The sequence below is a fragment of the Tenebrio molitor genome, chromosome 2 (genome assembly GCF_963966145.1).
Source record: "Tenebrio molitor chromosome 2, icTenMoli1.1, whole genome shotgun sequence".
In the NCBI taxonomy this organism is placed as follows: domain Eukaryota; kingdom Metazoa; phylum Arthropoda; class Insecta; order Coleoptera; family Tenebrionidae; genus Tenebrio; species Tenebrio molitor.
This window is the reverse complement of record NC_091047.1, coordinates 11382245-11405862: the sequence shown is the minus strand read 5'-3', so window position 1 is coordinate 11405862 and position 23618 is coordinate 11382245. Positions and strand designations below refer to the sequence as shown.

The window sequence follows — 23618 nt, the reverse complement described above, 5'->3', positions numbered from 1 at the left end:
AGTGGAAAGTTCAAAGCTTACTCATCTTCTTGTGGAATCTAGTTGCCGGCCTCTTGTGCAAGTAAGTATTTTAATTCCAAAGCAGAACAAAAGATTCCAGATAAATGTAGTTTCTCCGACTATGAAGTATGTATAGATACGACATTTAAAGCGTGCACTAAATTCAAATTTGCAATAAAAACGAGTTACATTGATATTAAGTACATAAAAGTACAAAGTTGGTGGAAAGTTCTGGTAAGTTTGTGATAACAAGTTCAAGATCAACAAAGGCGGCTACGTCTGATATAATTTCATGAAACACACAACCATAAATTTACAGCTTGCAAGTTTATTTGTGCTGTTAGAGCTTGTGTAAAAACTAGTGCACAACACTTTCGAAATTCAAGGCGACGCCATTAAATCTGTGGCTCAGGGTTCTTTAACATTTTATCCTCGGGTCATGTTGATTCAACACCTGGGAGGAGTAGGTAGGTTTGTTTTAGAGAAACAACGCTTTTTTTCTGTATCGTTCCACGTAATCACGCGTATTGATAACTTTATCCGGACAAGCTGGCACAAATCCTTCAGTCTCTGGTGATTTTAAAAGGGAAACAACAATTCCACTGGAAGATTTTCCTTCCCAAACACCCGACTGTATGCATACATATGTCGTTTAGGCGTACCATATACAAAATGATTGCTGATCCCTAAAACATCAGTCGCAGATATTGCAATTTTCGGTTTGCAAATTCCTATATTTAAATCTGGTGGGAAACAGTTTGTTGCGGATTGATGACGACAATGCGGTGGCACCGCACCTACTCACTTTTGCTTTTCAATTTGTTCACCTCTCCAGTTTCTGTCCCGGACTCTGATGTAGTGCATAATATAAAGTGATCTTGAGCCGGACTGTTTTGCATATCAATCCTACCAGTGGCCGCAATGAATATTTTACAGCATGTCCTTAAATAAGCATCACAACCACAACACGTCTGGTCGAAACCCAATCACATTATACTTTATAATTTAATGGTCACTTTTTGAAAGACATCAGTAGAGCGTGGTCGCTATCGGGAAATTTATAAACCATGACACCTTCGTATACAAAATAGGTGATACCGTATGCATGAAGTTGTTGTTGCTAGTGGAAGCGCAAGACTTCATTAAATCATTTCGCAGCATGTGGAGCGACCCCGGTTTCTCTAACAACTTTATTATTTATCAGGTCGCTACTTGTGACGCCATGAGTTATGCATCAGCGTCATACAACTCCCTAATTATAATTTAGTGCGACTATGCTATTACTGTGCATCCCTCAAAACGATTGTTTGACGCTGATTAAAGACCTAGGCATTTGCATTCAGATAACTTTCGCTTGTCTACTGCCTCTTCTTACTTTTTCTTTAAAGTAGAATGAGAAAAGTTTATTTCTACTATTAGTCCAGTCAATCTAGGAAATCTATAATCTAAAGTTTTATCAAGAGTGCTCTGGAATTGCGCCTCTCTACAGTCTTATACCGGGTGTTCATTTCAATTTATCCAAGTAGTCGTTGAAGAGTCCATTGCGAACGCACAATGGATTACAGATTCTAACCTCACTTTTTGCCTAGTTTGTGTTTTTACTCTGCAGACTGACGAGTGGTCCGTTCACAATCGACTCTTCAACGCCAACTTTGACATTTAATTAAAAACCTGATATTAATTAGGTTTGCGGAGAAAATTGTTTTGATTTGATTTGAACAACGTATTCCTTTTGCAAATAATGTTTGAAACATTTATTTTAAAAGGATTTAAATCAATCATGCGAAATTTACGGAAAGCATTCACATATGTAGATAATAATTTTGAGTCAACTAAATATGTCTTGCCTTTCTTTTTTTCAAAATTGTCATATGCCCGTCATATGCTCCATAAAATAAGATTACATTTTTTATCAATTATTTTTAACTTTGTTATATTGTGTCGAGCAAATCTTTGGTAGAGTCTGTTTTCGCATGGTACATTTAGAAAAATAAAGAGTTGTTTCTGTGCCACAGAGACAATTATTATTCCAAAATCCCAGTACAAGTGGCTTGGAAGCACATAAAATCCTTTGAATGTGTGACGGTGAGAATCGAGGTGAAAAAATGGCGCACAAGGGAAAGTGTAACATACTCTGGTGGGACATCTTACAAAGTTCAATGCCGAAGGAAACGACTGGACTATAGTCAAACCAAGGACAGTGCAGATGTTATTCTAAATTCTGAATTTGGATGAAGAAATAAATAATATTTAATTGAAATTAATGAAATAATGTCTTTAACAGAACATTTTTGTGTATATCTATTTCTGCCATGGTTTATAAAGATAATTTTATATAATTTGCATTGATTAAGGGTTAAAATATTTAATTACTCTCAATTCAGACTTTAACGTTGACAGTTATACATTTTTAGGGCAGCGTGGCTCTTGCATAAAAAATAATAAACATAATTACATTTGCTTGAAATAGAGCGTATTTATTTAAAAAAAGAGGAACTATCGAAATAGTTATTTGTGTATCAAGCCCAAAAAGTGCATCTTTTTCGTCCGAGTCTGGGTGTTCTAGCCGAGGCGCAGCCGAGTAATTACAAATTTACTTTGTATCTACTTTTGTCAAATAGATAAATTTATTAATTCCAACAAAACGAGAAATTTACTATTAGCAATACAATTACTTGTTTACATAATTTATGGTGACAGGACAATTATTGATATTATCATCTGTGATGTCCGGCGGCGTATTAGACATTTGTTCATCAGTTTCGCTGTTGTATTAGACATTTCTTCATCACTTTCGCTGTTATTATAGATTATATGAACATTCATTTTCTCATTATGCTCCAAATAAGCACCAGGAATAAACGCGATACAACACTTTTTCGGGCAATCAATTACTTTGGTTAAATTTACTTAACTGTCAAATATTCATTTGTTTTCAGTAGTTTTACTCGGTTTTGTCGGTTTCGTTGTTAACTTACTAAACAGACCAACAGATGGCGCCACGGTCCATGCCCTGAAAAGTGCGTCCGAAAAAGAGTTACTTCTTGTCCGCATGGGAGTACGTAAAATTACCTTTTTCATTAAGGGTGCCTAAAAAAGTTATATTGACAGCCGTTGCTGTTATGTTTTGAGTTTTATGAGGTTACATTCGAGTTTTTCCTCTCAAATTATCATCCGCCAGCAATTATTAAAGCGAAAAGGGGGTCAGTTATGTTGCTAGAACAATAAAGAATAATTTTTGCAGACCATCGAGATAATTATTATTGTGAAACCTCACTAAATAACACTTCCCCGTGAAGCTATGCAAATTGCGAGCCACTAGTACATAACTAATTTCAAATTAGCTAATTTGGAAGGTTTAGAGCTGCATTAGTATGCAAGCTGGTCATCTGATGTAGAGTATCGATCAACACTTCTATCATGCCGCTGAGGAGCTCCTTAATATACCGAGTTCACTCCGGGAGTAGATGTCATTATAAACCCGCAGAGCTTTTCAAAGGGACTCTCATACGACTTATTTACCTCATCTCAAACATCAAGAAATGCCTAATAGCCGTCGAGTTTGTTAAAAAACTTGTGCTGGATCCACTTTATAACGGTTCAAACTGGAACGTCACATGCGGATACAGCTCATAAATATTGCCGAAAAAACCAAAGAAATACGTTTATAGAGACAGCATTCATGTCGGAATTTTCGTGCTAGCGCTTTGAGAATGCATATTGTCAGTTTCACATGACGCAGCAGCTCTACTCTATTGACGGGTGAAATCTGTTTACGTTTATTCCTTTATATTAAAGACATAAAAGTTCATAAATGTTGCTTTGTTCGTTGATTTTGTCTCATAACTTGCATCCGATTTGCTGCTTTTACACATTAATAATTCCATTGTCAAAGATATTTTTAATCCATTGTATACAGAAGAATTATTTGCGATTGTGAGATTTTTTCGAACTAAATATAAATATGCTTAGTTTATTTATTTACTGGTAATGAATAGGTAAATTAAGTTATTATCCAATTACCTAAACTATTTCATTATATCTTGCCCTAGTTTCACACATAGTTACTTAAACTACGCTATATAGTTTTATGGGATAGTTACCAGCCTGAGAATTAAAACTATGAGCTTTAGACCCTAATGTGAATCTCGTGTTACCTCAAGGTTGTCTTATTTATCCAGTCTTCCATATTTTATGGTACTATATATTTCCAAATAAAAATCTAGAAAATACTTTGCTGCATTTTTTTCCCTTTAAGCGACTGTCCGTATTTCTCGCCAATAATCAGAAGTTAAAATAAAAATATTGTTTTCGCATATCTAGATCTGTTTTATTTTTGCTAACGATATAGTTCTTGATTGTGTCAATCCTAATAAGTCGTTTAATTTTGTTACTAGGGAACTAGAAATAATACTTTAAAGTGTGCTTTATTATAATGGATACTAACCATTTATCAAACATTCAGAAAGTTTTATTGTTAAGAATCCAAAATATGCAATTAGCATCTTTTAGATTTATATTATAGTAATTCGATCGAAAATGAAGCTTTCGCCAAAAATAAGAACGTGGGTCAGCAGGAAACAAACAAAAAGTAAAACGATAAAGAAAAACAATTTATTTAGTTTTAATCACTTTACGTAGATTTACGACTTCCTCTCACTAAAAAAAATCTAGAGCAACTATATTCACTTCCTTGAATTCTGTTTTCGCAACTTTTTTTAAACATGATTAATAAAATATTAAGCCATAATTTATAGTTGATTATTTCCTTCATATGTTTAGCAACCAATTGCGTGACAAATATTGACCAATCAAAACGAGAAAACAAAAAATAACCCGATAACATTTCTCTAAAATGCGCACTGTGCAATAATCGGATAAAAAATGTCGGTACCTGATTTTTTTTTTTTTAATAAATTATTTTGAATAAAAAGGATTGGAAATAATGCGTTTGTTTTCATTCTATTCAGGAAATAATCAGCCGTGCAAAATTTTAATATCGGCAAATTTTTTGCTAATGAACTCAAACATCTACACATAAATTATTCGGTCAGAAGACCAATTATTATCAAATAAAAGCCCTCGACTTCGTCTCGTGCTCTTATTTGCTAATAATTGGTCTTCTGACCTCATTTATGGATGTTTTCGTTCATTAGCAAAACATTTTCCGATAAAAAATTTTGCAGTTAGGATATAATATGTGATAATATTGAAAATGCATAATTTTAACAGATTAACATTTTTATGTAAGATTTCGTAAAGTTTAGTATATATACAGGGTATTATTGAAAGTTGTACAGATATTTTAACCACGAGCTACTGGCTTCATGTAGAACTCGGAAAAAATATTAAAAAAATTCTATGTCGAAAAATAAAATGACATTTATTTTTTGAGCTACAATTTTTTTAAATTGCTTTTAATTTTCTACGTTGTCATACAACTTCGTAGGTAAAATTTCAGCACATGTTAAAAATACACCCTGTATCTCATGTTTTATAACATGTACGCCAATGCGAAGTAACCTATAGGAAATATGCTAAACAAGGAAACCGCATTGGTGTAGGTTTTATAAAATATGATGTAGAGGGTGTATTTTTGAAATGTGCCGAAATTTTACCTACGAGGTTGTTTGACAACGTAGAAGACTAAAAGCAATTAAAAAAATTGTAGCTCAAAAAATAAATTTATTTTTTAACATAGAATTTTTTAGATATTTTTTCTGAGTTCTACATGAACCCAGTAGCTCGTGGTTAAAATATCTGTACAACTTTCAATAACACCCTGTATACTATTTTTATGTTGGATAATTAAATTTTGATTAGTAAAAAATTGTTTGTATAAGTGGATGTAAAACCCACTTTGCATTCGCCTCTTCAAAAGGCATATCGCATTTCATACTCGTACCATTAAACTAGGTACTCACTCCGTCTATACCAGTTACTGTCAACTCTGAATTTTACTGTTTACCTCATTCACCTCCAACTCATTTTCGTCCATTATACTCCCATAAACAAAGCCCGAACTCATCTACAAACATAGTATCAATCTACTCATGTAGTCGATGCCGCCTCTCGGGGGTCATTCTCCAGAGAACTGAGTTACTGCAGTTTTGCTGACCTCACGATGCTCTAACCCTGCAACGCACCATTATTCAATTTTTGTTTAGTTGTTAATAATATAAGAAGACGTCTTTCTTAGTTTGTGAAAGCTGAGAGGTACCTTCTTCACAGTGGCTTGTCATGTCCCTACAATTGTTGACTGATTGTGGCCCGCTCTACTCTTGATTCACGAATTGCAAATCTAACTTCTTGCATATTAATGGTGCGACCCTTTTCAAAGTCTGTTAATGTAATGCTAATTGTCACGTTTACATACTCTTTGAAAATTGTTGAACATAGCGAATAAGCAAACAGGAGCAAACACACGGTCTGCCTTTATGAAGAGTGCAATTTTATTACCTGTATAATGCTACAATGATTTGGAAGGACGATTTTATAATAAAAAAAACTATTTAATAAACAATGTGTAAGTTTTAACAACGATAAGAAAATTTCCCATTTGGAGCGAACTTCTTAGTAAGCACTACTTATATAAAAAAAATACTGTCATAATTCTCAGACGAACAAAACTCCCTCGATAGTCTTTTTTATAACCTAGGTTGGTAATTATTCTGATACATTTCCGCTGAACTGAAAACAATTTTATTAAGTGAGAAGAATGATCGTAAACTGAAATATGGTAACAAATGCGCCTACGAATGAGTTCAAAATAAACCGTTTAGTGTCGCACTAGTAGTAACAGTTTTCAATTACCTTAAGAGATTTATGTCGCCCGAGATTTTTTTACGAGTTTACTGACATTAAATTCCCATTTTATTTTTTAATTAAGATGAATACCTAACAGTTCTTTACGTTCAAGAATGTAATACCAACCTTTTTGACATTTAGGATCACTTCTTTTCTTCTACAAGCTAAAGCCATAGTCCCGAAAAGTATATGACTTCTACATAATGCTCCTGATGAAAAGTATCTGGCTACAAAGGTAAAATTTCTGAGTTCCCTAAAGGAAGAATTATAAATTATTATTATGGGTTATGTGATCGGCGCTTGTCGATGCGATGAAATTACTAATGTGACAATGGGAGATATCGCAGATTTGGGCTCTGCTATCTTAGTAAAAGTTCAGGATATTAAAAATTACAAATCGCGATCATTCACCATTTTGGGAAAGTTTTACCTGGAAATTTGTTGAAAGTACATCGGATAATTTAGGTAGTGTTGTAGACTTTAGTAATATTATGAAAATTTCAAGTAGGTACTATCGGCGCCATCGAAATGTGAACGCCAAATTTTCCTAGTGTGTGTTGTAGCATCAATCATAGGCGTGCGTTAATGTGTCAGATTTGTGACAATTTTCACAAACATAATTTGTCAACAGATTTAATTTATTTTTAAACAATATACATGCCACGACACTTGACCGATATGGGAAAAGCGAGGGCTGTTACCAAACTCGAGGAAAATTGTAAAATTGTAATAGAAAGTTATAGGTAATATGTAGAAATCTTTTCTTAACTTTCATACATATAGTACGCCACTGAACAAAGTTTTATTTAATGTAGAACAAAACAGAAGACGTTTCTATGGCACCAGAAATTCGTTCACATTTCGTTGGCGCCGATAGTACCAATAATATTACAAAGGAAGTAGTAATTACTGTTGCCTTAAAATTTGAAAATTGTAATATTAACTGGAGGAAATAAATAAATGAGTTCATGTCCGTTTTTTTTTTTTTTTGTGAACCTCTTGAAAATAAAATATGTAGTATATGAACGATTAATCACTGTTGGGTGGTGATATTAGCCGTTCAAATGATATAGTCGTCTTTGTATAACTACTTAAAAACTTTATTGCAAAATGTTGATGTACAAGTGTTAAGTACCAAGGATAGTGGTAGACTCTGGTTTTTACCGCTATATCTCGACTTAAATAAGGGTGGGTGATTTCACCCCTCTCACAAAGAAAGTAGGCAGGACTACCTGCTACAGTACCTGTTTCTAACAATAACGTTCAAAATTACATTATTTTGTACATATACCGCCCCCCTTGAAGGCACGGACTTCAAAAATATTGGAATTAGCAAAGATCGAACATGGTTATTAGAAAAAGGATTGTTACATAATAAACATGACAAAAAACATTAAAAAATACAAACATTGAAGTCAATTGTAAAAAAAAGGGTTAATGCATAATTATAACAAATATTTACACGATACAAACATAGTCTATTCATTCGCTGGCAGAACGCACACCTTTCGCGTGGCTCTTTTGAAGATGCCATTGACAGTCTTTACGGACACTACGCGCACAACACCGTCACTTCCGGGATGAAGTTCTACGATGCGTCCCAATTTCCATTGTAGTGGCGGCGTGTTGTCCTCAACTAGAATCACCATGGAACCAACTTCCAAGGCGGGGGTGGACGGTCTGGAACCGGAACCACGGAGCTGCTTGGAACGATTGATGTTTTGAACAAGGTACTCCCTTTGCCAGCGGTGCCAAAAGTGCTGCCTCATCTGTTCCACTCTTTGCCATTGCGTCAATCGGTTGATCCTCGTCGTCGTAAGATCTCTTTCGCTTATAGAAGTTAATGGCTCTCCGATGAGGAAGTGACCAGGGGTTATGGGATTAAGGTCATTAGGATCGTTACTCAAGGGACACAAAGGTCTGGAGTTTAGGACTGCTTCAATTCTTGTTAACAGGGTATACAATTCTTCGTAGGAAAGCACGACTTCTCCAATTGTTCTGTTTAAATGACCTTTAATGGATTTTACGTTTATTTCCCAAATACCGCCCATGTGCGGGGATCTGGGGGGAATGAAATGCCACGAGATACCCTTATTAGCCAGATTTTCTGTAATTTGACTAAATGAAGCTGACTTTAGAAATGTTCTTAGTTCCAGTAATTCTCTATTGGCGCCAACGAAATTTGTAGCATTGTCCGAATAAAGATGGTACACATGACCACGTCTTGATATGAAGCGTTTTAGCGCATTCAAAAAGGTTTGAGTCGTTAAGTCACCAACTAGTTCTAAATGAACGGCTTTAGTTGAAAAACAGACAAAGACGCAAATATATGCCTTCACAGTACGCTTACTGCGACCACGACATTCCTTGATGTAAATAGGCCCGGCATAATCTACGCCACTGATTGAAAATGGTCTGGTTGGTTCGACACGGGATTTGGGCAAATTACCCATAATAGGATACATAACGCTTGGTTTGACTTTAAAACATTGCAAACACTGGTGCAAAATCTTGCGTACCACACTGCGTGGAGAAATTATCCAAAAATTTTGACGTAACGCGGCTAAAGTTCCCTGACCACCAGCGTGCAGTTGCTCAATGTGCACGTGTTTGACTAATGCCTTAATCAAATGGTGATCGTTTGGTAGCACGATGGGATGTTTGACATCGTAAGTTAAGGATGAGTTTTGCAACCTACCTCCCGCGCGAATTAAATTATCATTCTTGTCGAGAAAAATATTTAAGCACAGTAAACGTGATTTCTTGTTAATCGGTTTGTTTTGTTTAAGGCAAGCTAATTCATCGTTGAATGCAACTTCTTGAATTAAACGCATGATGGCCTTCATGGAATCTTTTAATTCTTCACATGTTAAAGAACTAGAGATTTGCCTTTGGTTTGGCTTCCTACAATTGTTGATGAACCGTAATACCCATGACATTACGCGTTCAGTTTTTTTGTAATTTGAAAATTTTGTAAGAAGCGGTAGTTGTCTTTCGCGAGAATGAATATTGGTCAGAGTGACAGTTCGCCGTTCTGGAATTTCAATATCCGAAAGATTTACGTTAGATACGGGCCAAGTGTCGTTGTTTTCTGACAGCCAATCAGGACCGTTCCACCACAGTTTATTAGTTTTGAGTTGACCAGGTAAAGCACCTCGGCTTAGTACATCCGCAGGGTTACTTTCGCTTTTGACATGATACCAATCTTTCGCATCCGTTAGCGTTTGAATTTCGGAAACTCGATTTCCTACAAATGTTTGTAAGTTTGAAGATGTAGCGTTTATCCATGCCAGAACGACTGTGGAATCTGTCCAGAGAAATTGCTGATCAATTTTGACATTTATCGTTCGTAAAACTGTATTAAATAATCGCGACAACGTTAAGGCGGCACACAGCTCCAAGCGTGGTAACGTAACAGCGCGAAGAGGAGCCACACGAGATTTAGCGCAAATTAAGTGAACTTGATGATTGCCACTATGATCAGTTGTTCTTAGATAGACAGCAGCGCCATATGCGATTTGTGATGCGTCACCAAAACCATGTAGTTGCACCTGTACGGGGCTTGATTTTATTATGTTTCTGGGAATTTCGATTTCGTTTAAGTGAGCGAGTTCTTGCAAGATCTTAACCCATGCACAATAAATAGTTTCAGGTAATAGATCGTCCCATCCAATTTTCAAACTCCAGCATTGTTGAAGGATTATTTTTGCTTTTACTACTACTGGCGCCACAAGACCCAATGGATCGAATACCTGGGCAGTTTTAGACAGGATTTCGCGTTTTGTTAGTCTTTTCGGAATGTCGCACTGTTTTACCTGATAGCGTAACGAATCGTGATTAGGATTCCAAAAAAGCCCTAACGTTTTAGTGTAAGCATCCTTATCGAAACTGACGTTGAGATTAGGCTCGTGACTATCTGGAATTAATGCAGGATGATTGGCGGCCCATTTACGTAATAAGAAACCACCATGAGCTAAAATTTGAATTATTTGATCTCGTAAAGTGATTAGGTTTTCAAGTGAGTCTCCTCCCGTCAGAAGATCGTCTACGTAAAAATCCTGTTGAATTGCTTTAGCGGCTTCCGGGTAGTGATTTACGTTTTGAAGAGCTAGTTCTTTAAGACATCTTGTTGCTAGAAAACTGGCCGGTTTTGTACCGTAGGTTAGAGTGGTTAATCTATACGTTTTTAGCGGATCTTCGGTGTTCTCGCGCCAAACAATTCGTTGATAGTCACTGTGATCGGGATGTATTTCTATCATACGGTACATTTTAGCTATGTCCCCGTTTACGACGTATTTAAAAGTTCTGAATCTCAACAAAATTGCAAAAAGCTCTGGCTGGATTGTAGGTCCTGCCATAAGATTGTCATTTAGACTTAATGCATCAGCTGAGCGAAATGACGCGTTAAAAACAACTCTTAACTTGGTCGATGTAGAATCCTTGAGTACCGCGTGATGGGGCAAATATGTACAGTTCGGTTTATTTAATTCGCAACCCGGAACTTCCTCCATGTGACCCAAAGAGATGTAATCCCGCATGAATTGCACATAATCTGATTTTAGTGTAGGCCTTTTGTTTAGGTTTCGTTCCAGATTGTTAAAAAACTTTACAGCACTATCGCGGTTTGACTTGAGAATTGGAGGATCATTTTTTAATGGCAGTTTAACAAGAAACTTTCCGTTTGTTTGTCTGCACGTATTTTGAATAAAATGTTGCTCGCACATAATCTCTTCATTTGAAAAGCATTTTTGTTCGGAAGGGTTGCTGCATTGTTCTAGTTCGAAGAATTTTTGCATCTGGTTCTCTAAAATGTCGCTTACCGACGTTAGAGAAAGCGAGCAGGTGCTTGAGCTATTGTTATTGTTCATATTTAGTGACCCACCCGCAATGAAACCTAAATGGGTATTTTGCAGCATTAGTTTGTTATGGTTCTTCAGTGTTATTTCCTTGCGGTCTTGACATAAAAGGTTCCAAAACAAATCAGCCCCGATAAGTAAGTCTACTGGTGCAGTTTCTAAGAATTTCGGATCGGCTAGCTGTAATTCCTTTGGAATATTTATTGCAGACATGTTTATGGTCACCAGGGGAAGATTTTCGGTTATTTTTTCCAGAACAAAACAACTTAAGTTCGCCGAAAACTTATTGTACTGAGACTTGATGTTTACCTGGACGGCCTGTTTGATGTTCGTCGAAATTTGACCAATTCCGCCAACGGTTATATTTACGGCTTTCTGCTGTAGACGTAATTTTTTGGAAAATGATGACGTAATATAACTGTTCATGGACCCTGCATCCAGGAGAGCTCTACATTTATGTGACTTATTATTACGATCTTCTATGAGAACGATCGCGGTTGATAACAAAATAATTGATGATTGGGACCTCATAGAATGAGCGTTTAAACTTTCTACCTGTGCTGGTGTTTCATTGGTTTGCGTGATTTGTCTTTCTTTGTGAAGCAGCGTATTGTGGCTTTGATTGCATTTACGGCATTTGAATTTGGACTGACAGTTGTTAACAAAATGGTTGGTTCTTAGACAATTAAGACATAACTTCAGGTTTCGAGCTTGAGCGTTTCTTTCCTCTACATTTAATTTTGTAAATTCATTGCACTGAAAGATTGTATGATCGTCATTTTTACAAAATGTACAATGTAGTTTGTTTGTGGCAACATAAGATGTAGTGCTTCGTTTTTGTGACATATTGTTTTTTGCATTATTGTGATTCGGATTGACGTTCGATTTGGGGTGCAATAGATTTAAGGATTCCAACAACTGACATTTCTTTTCTAAAAATTCGATCGTTTGACCGTAAGTTGGAACCTCGTCGGTTAATGTAGCCTGCCATTCTCTTGCAAGATTGTCGTCTAATTTGTCCACAATTATTACGACTAGAAGAGCGTGCCAAGTATCAATCGGTACTTCTAGCTGTCTTAACGCGGCAACATTTGAATTCAACGTATCTAAAAAACACCTAAGTGACGAATGCGAGGCTTTAATTACTTGGGGTGCCTTTGTGATGGCTATTATGTGATCGTGAACGATCAGCCGTTTGTTGCAGAACCGTTTCTTTAAGATATCCCACGCTACATTATAATTTTCTGATGACACCGTTAATGACTCGACTGCTCGCAAAGCTTCACCAGATAAACATGATCGCAAATATTGGAAACGTTGACAGTTGTTTAGCATGTTGTTTTCGTCTTCAATAATGGATTTAAATGAATTTTGAAATGACAACCATTCCTTATAGCAACCAGTGAAAGATTTTAAATTTAAAGTTGGCAGATTCAATTTGATTGATTGATCACGATTAGAGCAATGTGAATTAGCGCTGGAACAACTACCGTTAGGATTCGCTGTGGCCGCAGTGTGCGGTGGAGGCGTCGTTTGTCTAATTTTTGTTTGAATTGATGATAATACATCGAGATACTTTAAATCAATTTCGTCGCGGTCCTGAGTCTGTGTCTCAATCGCCTCTGATGAAAGATCGAGTGATTCAATTTCAGTCTGTACCTCGTCATATTCTTTGAATATTTGTTCGATGAATGTTTTTCTAGTTTCTAGTGGAGACACATCATTATCATTTGATTGAAAATTAGACACAAAGTTCTGAATACGCGTAATTCTAGCTTTTAATGAGGTTCTTTTCCTTTTTAGAGCCTCTAATTTGGCAATTGATTCATCTAATAAGGATGTCTCGGGCATAATGATTGATTTGATTTACGTGGTCGAGATGAAAATTTGCGAAATTAGGAACAATAGAAGAAGTCGTACGTAGTAATGCAGTTTGGAAGGGAAATTGAAAGGATTGAGAGCCACTAACCTTTGTTGATGTCTTGAGTGATGATCGCTTCGCTGCTACCCAATTCGGTGACTATTCGTGCTGCCCTTTTGCCCTTGCTGAAGGTGACGAAATCGTTGCTGCCCTCTGGGTGTCGAAACTGTTTCTTGAATTGTTGTTGTATTACACTTGTTATTACACTAGACGACCGTCGTGTGATATGGATTTAATCATCCGGCTCGAAGGACCAAAATTATGAACGATTAATCACTGTTGGGTGGTGATATTAGCCGTTCAAATGATATAGTCGTCTTTGTATAACTACTTAAAAACTTTATTGCAAAATGTTGATGTACAAGTGTTAAGTACCAAGGATAGTGGTAGACTCTGGTTTTTACCGCTATATCTCGACTTAAATAAGGGTGGGTGATTTCACCCCTCTCACAAAGAAAGTAGGCAGGACTACCTGCTACAGTACCTGTTTCTAACAATAACGTTCAAAATTACATTATTTTGTACAGTATATATCATTCGAAGTATATATGGAAGGTCTTTTTGTGCTTCGCCCAGTTGTCGACCTCAACTGCGTTTCGGTCTTCAATCTCTGGGCTTGGCGCAAAAAGACTCACTTCTACTCTTCGTATCCCACCTCCACCCGGCGGCACGGCAATTTTGCCGGAGTACATACACTATTACGGATAATACTATCAAGTAATAGTTCAGTGCTTATCAACATAATTACCGGCGTCTCGCCTCCACATTTTGACTTTTTTGTGTTTTATGTTCTGTGTCAATGTTAAGGAATTTCCTCACGATGTGACATGAGTATAATAATATACCTTTTTGAATTTCAACCACCAATGTGTTCTCTAAGTCCAAAATTTTTAAATTTTTAAAAAGAGATTGCGGTACTATTCCTGTTGCTGAAATTATAAATGGTAAAATCGAAATTTTTTCTAAACACCAAAGATTTCTCATAGCAACGGATAGTTCTAAATATTTATTAATTTTTGTATTATATGTCTGTGTTATATTGTGTGAATTTGGAACAGCTATATCTAAAAGATATGCTTGCTTTTGTTGTTTACTTAAAATTATAATGTCTGGTCTGTTATGCTGAATGTGAATGTCAGTTAAAACTGTGCGATCAAAATATAATTTGTAATTGTCATTTTCTAAACAACTTTCTGGTTTATAAATGTAATGTGGTTGTGTATCCTTTAATAAATTGAATTTAACTGCTAAATTCATGTCTATAATTTTTGCGAATATATCATGACGTTTTTTATATTCGCTTTGAGCCAAAGCGGTGCAAGAAGAAATGATGTGTTCAATGGTTTCCCCTTCAGTTCCGCAAATCCTACATTTATCGATGATCGATTGTAAACCGCATATGTGTTTTTTATAATTTCTTGTATTTATAACACGATGTTGTATTGCAAATATAAAACCCTCAGTCTCAGGATGAATATTTGATTTTTTAAGCCATGCATGAGAAGCTTGAATATTAATTTCTGGCTGTTCTAGCTCTTTAAAATATCTCCCATGTAAAGACTTTTGTTTTATATTTGCTATAGTGTCAGGTATATTTGGCTCAACAATATCTGAAATTACATTATCACTTAAATATATATAATATATATAATATACTATTTTTCTGGGTATGTTGGGAAATCTTCAAAGATTATGATTTACCTATAAAGTTAAAATGATGTTACATGTTTTACACAAATAATAAATATCTGTTTTCAGCAAAGACACATCAAGATCTAAAGTTAGAACCGACAACTAAATGTTTTAAGATCTCGGACAGTTGCTTTTACTTCACTAATTCGCATTTGTGTAACGAGTCACATTAACCTAGTTTTGCTTCTTCCGATTCCAACTCTAAAATGTTTACATTCAGGACTGAGAAAGTTTTCGAGGGAGATTTAAATATTTTATATATGAAGGTCTCATTAGATCTGCGTTTAAAATAACTAATAATTATTTATGGAAATTAACAGAGATGTGGAAATTATTTTTCCAACAATTGTTCTCTAGGATCTGTGCTAACCTAAATTATCAGTGGTTTACCAAAGCGTTAGAGTACATAATTTAGTTGAGGCTATAATTGAAATACTTATACAATAATTCTTCTAAAATAAATATGACTGCAGTCAAGGATGAAAAAATGAGTGGTAAAAATAGCAGCCTTAACAGACAATTTCGTAACCGGTAGCGCTTGGAGCTCACGGGATTATGATTTTTGCATCATCTATTTTTGTCACGGCGATTCGCGCATGAAATAACTTTCATCAATTTAAAATTTTCATGATTTTGCAAAGATTTTTCTTACACTCATACATAAACCTCGGCACAATCATTTATCAAAAAAATCACATCTCGGAGTTCACTTTCCGCGCATCAACCAAATTAACGTAGGTCGACGGTGGCAACAAACACAGTTTTAGTTGGTCCTAATCTAAAATATAAACATGTTATTATCGGCACAAACTGTGGATTACGGAGTTTACCCCAAGGGTTTGCGGAGCACAGCTACAAACAACCCTTTTACATATTATTTTCGACGATAATTCCAATGATGTGTGCTCGCGCAATAAATAGCCCCGGAAACACTAACCGGGAATTAATAATTTCCCAAATATGTAAGCTCATCAAGTAAATTGAAACAAATCTGAGATCCGGGAAAATTTTCGAATCCCTCGTCAAAAAGGGCTGGTGGCCACATCAATAAGTCGACTGAAAATCGGTTGAATTCGCGTCGTTCCGTTTCAGTTCGTTCGCCGTTTCGAGGCGCTGCATTCAATAGCTTTAGCGCCTTACCGGAGGAAGGATCGTTCCGGGTTGAATTTTCCCGGATCCGATATAAGTCGCACCAGGAGCGGTAATTGTTTACGATCGACTTCCGCGCCGTTTCCTCCGGACTCCTCGCACGAATCGGTGATCCTGGACGGGGCCTGCTGGTCGGCGGCGGTGATGTCCTCGTGAAAATTTCAGCGGTTGTGTTAATTACAGCAACGGATTTGTGGTGATGTGGTCTATAAATCAAGTTGTGACATGTGAGATTGATTCTGCTTAGGCGAACTAATGACGGTGAACACGGGGATAAAGTCTGAAAACGTGTAACTTTCAGTTTCAGAGCGGTAAGTGAGATTTTATTCAATTCAAAACACTCGCCCGCCACGATTACTGTTCCGCCTAATTTATTTGTGTTTTCGCCCAAACTAACCCTTCCCACATCTATTCCACACACGCCGAAATCAACACTCTCGCTGTTGATACGATTTTTTCAAACGAAATTAAGGAGCTGAAGAATCGTTTACGTTTTTGGTGTCCAACAAACAATCACAACTTTACGATTCGATTTAACACTTAACCGCAACATTTTAATAAGCCCCTTTCACTTCCCCAACTGGTCGTAAATAAATTCGTAATTTTAATCATTGTGATGGCAAAAATTTTATTTGGAAAATATGTTGACAGAGGAAAATGGTGGATGCGCCGGGTTGAGACACCGATTTAACACACCAACACGTTAGAATAGTTGTTTAATGAAATTAATTTGTATCAATCCCTATTTATCCTGAATATCTTGCATTCGCCTGAAATAGAATTAGCAACGTTGAACTGCATTACCGTCGAGTAAATGCATTTGATAGTGCTGCATTGCGCTGTTAAAACCTGTTGAAGATAAGTTCATACAGTTCATAACTAGAATCTGATGACAGTTTGTCGCTACTGACGAAATCGACAGTTCTTACGTGTCGTTAGTTGAAATGTCGCCAAATTTTAAATTATATTTTACAATATTACGTCCAAATTGAAATTCCTCGTTGAGTGGATGTAATCAAGGCATTATTATGTAAATTTATTCGTACGAATTTGTTACGTTCGAATGAAAGCTGTTTATTTTCGAGCAATTATAATTTGCCTGACTAATCAAACCGCGAACCCCGTCTTTTCCTATTTATTTTTTGTATTGATCCGATGATGACCAGGATTGGACATCGAATTGACAAACTCTGTCACAAACCATAAAATCTCGCAGGCCCTGACTAGGACAACAGGAAAAAGCCGGGCAAAAAAGGGAGTTTATGAAGAAAGAATCCACTGGCTGGATGCTTCAATATCACCCCTTATCTATAGGGTTTCTTTGTTACTTTTAACCGCCCCCAGAAAATAATAACACGGACAAAATACCCCTAAAAGTATTAGAAAGATAATCGCGGAAAATTGGCCGATATTTTTTATTGGAAGTGAGCCGGGGAAGCGATTAAGTTGATGCCCCTAATTATCAGCGGCGGCGAGGTTGATTAAAAAAATAATTAAAAGTCGCCGACCAGATCTAATTTTAATTTATACGATTTCCGAGTTGTGCGATAAAATTCGAAAGGGCTGAGGATCATTTTGTTGGTGCGTTTTTCATCCGGCTAGTTCCAAAGAGCAAGGCTGATTGGTGGTGTCAAAAAAGCTGTTAAAAACCAACTTTTTTAACTGTCGCCGCAACCTTCAGGTTCGGTGAAATGTTTTCAGGCAACAGCCGACGTAAACAGAGAAAAAATGTAATTGCTCGGGGTTGTTCTCAAAAAAAAAGCTTCGTACGGAAATTACAGGGGGTAATGGAGGGCCAATGTTCGTAGATTTATTTTTGCATAATTCATCATCCATCAGGTGTATCTGTTCTGCCGATTAAAATTTCAGGAATACGATGCAATAATTTATAACTATTTGGAATATTATTTTTATTTATTGTAGGCTAAGGAAATCAATATTCGATAACTGCATGAAGGTTCTGGTATTTATTTTGAAATATTGTGTGGTTTCATTCTCTATTTTCAAACAACAACCGATGGTAATTATTTTTTTAACGATCTCCTATGGATGTGTGCGAAAATTCCATTTAATGGCAATTTTTAAAACGGAACATTAAAATTTCAAATATTAATTGAAATTTGTGATCCAACGTAAATTTTCAGTTGGAAAAACATTAACCCAAATGTTCTGTTTGTTTTTTTTGTAATGTAATGATGTAACTTTAATCATAAACGAAAACATTTTCGTCTGCAGTGGGAGGTACGTTAAAACGAATACATTAAATCTAATACATTCCTAAGTTGCTCTTCAGATACTTTGATTATTTTTTTTTACATTTTGATTTTGAATTTGCGAGTCATAAAAGAGATTACGTCTATTGGTCCAGGCGACCTTTGTGACCTACCCCGTAACATTATCAATGATCTCGATACAAAACGAGGCAAACCCAGAGGCATTGTTAAATTAATTGGTGATGTCAAACTCCATGTGCTTCATTTATTTACAAGTTATAAATGAACTGACAATGAGAATTATATCGGCATGTCAAATGTTGTGACAGGGCTTAACGCTTCAACAGCCACTTCTCCGGAGATGAGTGCGTTGGAGCCGTTGCGCAATTCAGGCTACTTTCCTCGCTTTTAATTAAAACAACATTTATAAAAATAAATCGTATTTATCATTTCACATTTTTTTCTAACGTTGACGACAGGCTTTGTGACGTCAGTCAGTTTTACTAAAAAACGAATCTCTTTCAAGAGTTGGGACAATCCTTTGTGCTAAAATACCACCAGAATTCTCAAGTACTAAAGACGGAACAGTATAGTAAATATTTTGTGAAAGATATTTGACTTTATTTTCTAGGAAATTTTTTATTGAACTCTTAGTGTACAACAAATCTCTAAGAATATGGATGAAGTAGCAGGAAAATTTGCATCTTGCTATAAAGTGGTCAAGACTATTTTCGAAGCACATTAAAATTTACGCAATTTTATCTCTTATGAAAATGACCTGGAGAGAGTTCACAATTGTTATATTGTCCAAAATCTGTACAAACGCTAATCACTTCATTGAAAGAAGTTATATCAGGTTTTTGGATTTCTTGTGGATTGATTGGTTGACAGCAAGGCCAAAATCGCAAAACACTTGATAGTGGAGGTAAATGGATAATTTGAGGCAGAGAGAAAAGGTTTTTTTTTGTTAGAGCACCAAAGCACATCAATATTGTGGAATCAAATGCATTAGTATTTTACTAACTATCGGGTGTTCATTTAAATGTATTCCCAAAGTTGGCGTTGAAGAGTCGATTGTGAACACACCACGGATTACAGATCACGGATCAGTTATATAAATCTAACCTCAATTTTTGCATTGTTTGTGTTTTTCACTGTGCACTGTGCAAACTGACGAGTGGTGCGCTCACAATCGACTCCTCAACGCCAACTTTGAGGGTAAATTTAAATGAACACCCGACCTTACTACGCTGAAAAATAAAGTTATTAAAAGTTTTCTAGTTTGTTTATTTCTATATCAGGAACAATAAATGAATTACTTTATTTTCTGCCCTTCCTTTTTTATTTTTATTAAAAACTTTGAAATATTATTATTAAATCATGTTAAATATTATGAAAAGCTAACAGCGGGTGTATCATTTTAGTTTATTTTCTTATCTCTCTATACTTACATTTATTAAATTACTGTAAAGACACATACTTAAACTAAATATTTAATAGAAATAAATAAGTAAGTGTGGTGGTAATTTCCGTTCTGACGTTTTATTTAATAGCATAATGTATGTTTTTAGTCATCATGCCTAAATAATGGGTTCAGTGCCAGTTACTAATAAATTATTTTGGTGATAAATGGATTTGAATTTTTTTATACGAGAGTGGTAAATGACGTGTGTTATATATGCTAATGAATGACTGTAAGATGTCAGTTAATATTAATATTGATTTATCTTCAGGCTTAGTTTTTAAATTAACTCATCGAAGTTCTCCTAACTGCCACTTGAATTATTTTGTGAACAATCAATATTTATGTTTAATTATAGATTTTATAATTAGACAGTTGATTTAACAAACAAAATGAATAAGCGATGGAATACAATGGGCGATATTGTTCGGGAACAAAATCCACAAAACAGCAATTACGGATAGTGTGTATCTTTAATTTTCGTAATTTGTATGACATAATTATAAAACAACGAATATTGTACCTTTGTTGTTTGAGAAAACTAAAGAATTCTGTCAATATAACTTGTCCAAACGATTGAAAAGTAAAAGAAAATTTCTACTTCCATCTCTGACTCAAATTAATGTGGAAAGTAGAAATTTGCTGAACGATACGGAAAGTAACGGGTATTCGTTTAAATTTGTCCTCAAAATAGGCGTTCAAGAGTCGATTGTGAATGCACCACGGATTACAGTCAGTCGATGACAAGTGCTGCGTTCACAATCGAATTTTCAACGCCAAATTTGAGAATAAGTTTAAATGAACATCCGATACTTTGTTGCACCATTATTTTTTGTGGTCTACCCGCTAATAAATATCTACAATTTTTTATAGTAATTAGTTGCCTATGTATGGAGGATTGGGAATACATATTTTTTATTATCTCAAAACTTATCTAACCGCTTCCTCTTAACCTATAAAATAATAAAGTTTGATGTTTTATGGTTTACTTGATTTTTTATTAAAGTACCACAAAATACATCGAAGAAACGTACTCTCAATAACTATATCTATATTATTTATTTATCTCATAATTTATAACGAAGTGCAAGTTGCTTGGATTAAGATGTAAGTTGTTATCAAATTTTCATTATTCAAGTTTCATTTTAAATAGAAAAATGGGTGGTCGTAAAAATAGCGTGTAAAACAAGTGGAAATAACGAATTTGCAATACCTACTTGTGTGATATATTCCACATTGGTTTTATGTTATGGAATGAATGTTTCATAAGGTTAAATGTACCTAAGTGTGTAATTAAGTTAATTCAACTGACCTAAGCATCCAATAATTTAGTGTTAAACAAATATGAAACTACTTGCTTTTTAAATATAAAATCCTAATTTAACTCATTCTAAATTTAAGGTGATAGAGCAAATCGTGTTGTCTGTCTATTTAGAGGTTTAATAGAAGACTCGATGTTTTTTTTTAATATCTCGGAAGCGATTAATGTCAGGGTATTTAGATTTTGCATGTTGAGTGACTTCATAAAGGGTTGTGTTTTAATGCGATTGGATGGTTCACGCTGAATAAAAAGGACCCGAATAGGAGGGTGCCCGCCGTAAAACTAATTGTCGGTTGACTTGCTTTACTGATAAAATCTTTCAAAACAAAACCTCGTTCATACAACAGATTTCTCAGTATTTAGAAGCGTTTTTTAAAGAATTTCATTTCTTATCGACGCACTTTTTTAAAGTCAGTCGATGTCGGTGTTTCCGGCAAAGTAAATGTCTCAAGTTTTTGTTTTAAATAAACTATAGCATTTGCAGTTTAAGTAACCTAACTTTTTTAGAATAAACATTTTCGGACATTTCACTTCCATGAGAGGTTAAACAGTTACAATTTATTTATAATTTAATTATTTATCCCATTATTTTATTATTTATTCCATATCTCGTTTTTTATAGAGTATTTTCTATTGTCTCATACAGGGTGTTTCCGAAATACGTGTGTTAATTTTAACTGGTAATAGAACTCGTCAAAAGGAACAACTTTTCTATCTACCATTTTGCCGAAAAACGATGTTTAATTCCAAAAAAAAATTGGAGAGATTTTTCACTAAAATAGCCCTACGCCACTAAATACTGCAATGGCTAATTGAGATCAGCGGTAATATGAAAAAAACATCAATTTTCATCCAGAAAACATGTTTTAACGCCGAAATCGAAATTCAAATAAATCTACCCGTATAGCAAAAAAACCACTTCGTAAGAATCTGGTTGTTTCACGTTTTTAGGTAGCTTAGTTTTGGAGATATGAACGGTTTTAGGAAAATCTTTCCTAGTTTTTTAAGCCATTACGCAAAGTTTTTCGTCAAAATGGCAGAGAGAAAAGTTGTTCCTTTTGATGAGTTCTATTACCAGTTAAAATTAACGCACTTAATTCAGAAACACCCTGCATATTAATACGTTCTATTAATTTTAACTTTTTAAGAAATAACCTGAATTATGTATATACAGGGTGTATCTGAAATACGTATGTTAATTTTAACCAGGGGAAGAACTCGTCAATTTATGAAACTTTTCTCTATAACATTTTGCAAAATTCACAAAATTCGCAATTAATTTGTAATGCTTTTTCGTAAAAAATTCAAATAGAAAAAATGTTTCATTTAACAAGCTCTGCTAAGTGTAAAAACACACGTATTTTAGATAGGTACACTTGTATATTCAGTCATGACAAATTTATTATTACGGTTTTTAGTAAGGATTCACCTACATTTGGTACTGCAGAGTCAATTTTATTCTTTTCTTCTTCCTTTATTGTTTAATAAACTAAATATAACTATTTTAAATAATAAGGTAATTAATAATTGATATAGCTGTATATATATTGATATAGCTGTTCCAAATTCACACAATATAACACAGACATATAATACAAAAATTAATAAATATTTAGAACTATCCGTTGCTATGAGAAATCTTTGGTGTTTAGAAAAAAATTCGATTTTACCATTTATAATTTCAGCAACAGGAATAGTACCGCAATCTCTTTTTAAAAATTTAAAAATTTTGGACTTAGAGAACACATTGGTGGTTGAAATTCAAAAAGGTATACTATTATACTCATGTCACATCGTGAGGAAATTCCTTAACATTGACACAGAACATAAAACACAAAAAAGTCAAAATGTGGAGGCGAGACGCCGGTAATTATGTTGATAAGCACTGCACTATTACTTGATAGTATTATCCGTAATAGTGTATGTACTCCGGCAAAATTGCCGTGCCGCCGGGTGGAGGTGGGATACGAAAAAAATTGACAATCAAAAGTAAAATAGAATTTGTTTTTTTTTAACGAAAACCAAGCTTTTTTCTATATTTTCTTCCATTATATACCTGGTGGCAAAGAATACAGCGGTAGTAAGTTGTTACAATAAACTTCAAAATAAATATTTAAAAACCTGTTTCTCTCTTGACTGTGCCACATTTGTTTCAGGGCGTAGCCCACTTTTTTCTAACAATGACATTGATATTTAC

At 35.0% G+C, this 23618-nt stretch overlaps 2 protein-coding genes across 4 annotated transcripts in view; one reads left to right on the top strand and one right to left on the bottom strand.

The window, feature by feature from the left end:
- Nucleotides 1–8285: 8285 nt before the first annotated feature.
- On the bottom strand, nt 8286–16833 carry LOC138125122 (uncharacterized). The gene is made up of 4 exons (XM_069040401.1): nt 16823–16833; nt 16490–16631; nt 13633–13756; nt 8286–13369 (listed from the first exon to the last, which is right to left on the bottom strand). The coding sequence occupies exons 1-4, from the start codon at nt 16831–16833 to the stop codon at nt 8286–8288; spliced, it is 5361 nt and encodes a 1786-aa protein (XP_068896502.1).
- dpr12 (defective proboscis extension response 12) overlaps nt 16404–23618 on the top strand; it is a 337047-nt gene continuing 329832 nt past the window's right edge. For all 3 annotated transcript variants that reach the window (XM_069038672.1, XM_069038670.1, XM_069038671.1), the window contains exon 1: nt 16404–16736. The gene's annotated coding sequence lies outside the window, so the exon portion shown is untranslated. The remainder of the gene's footprint in view (nt 16737–23618) is intronic.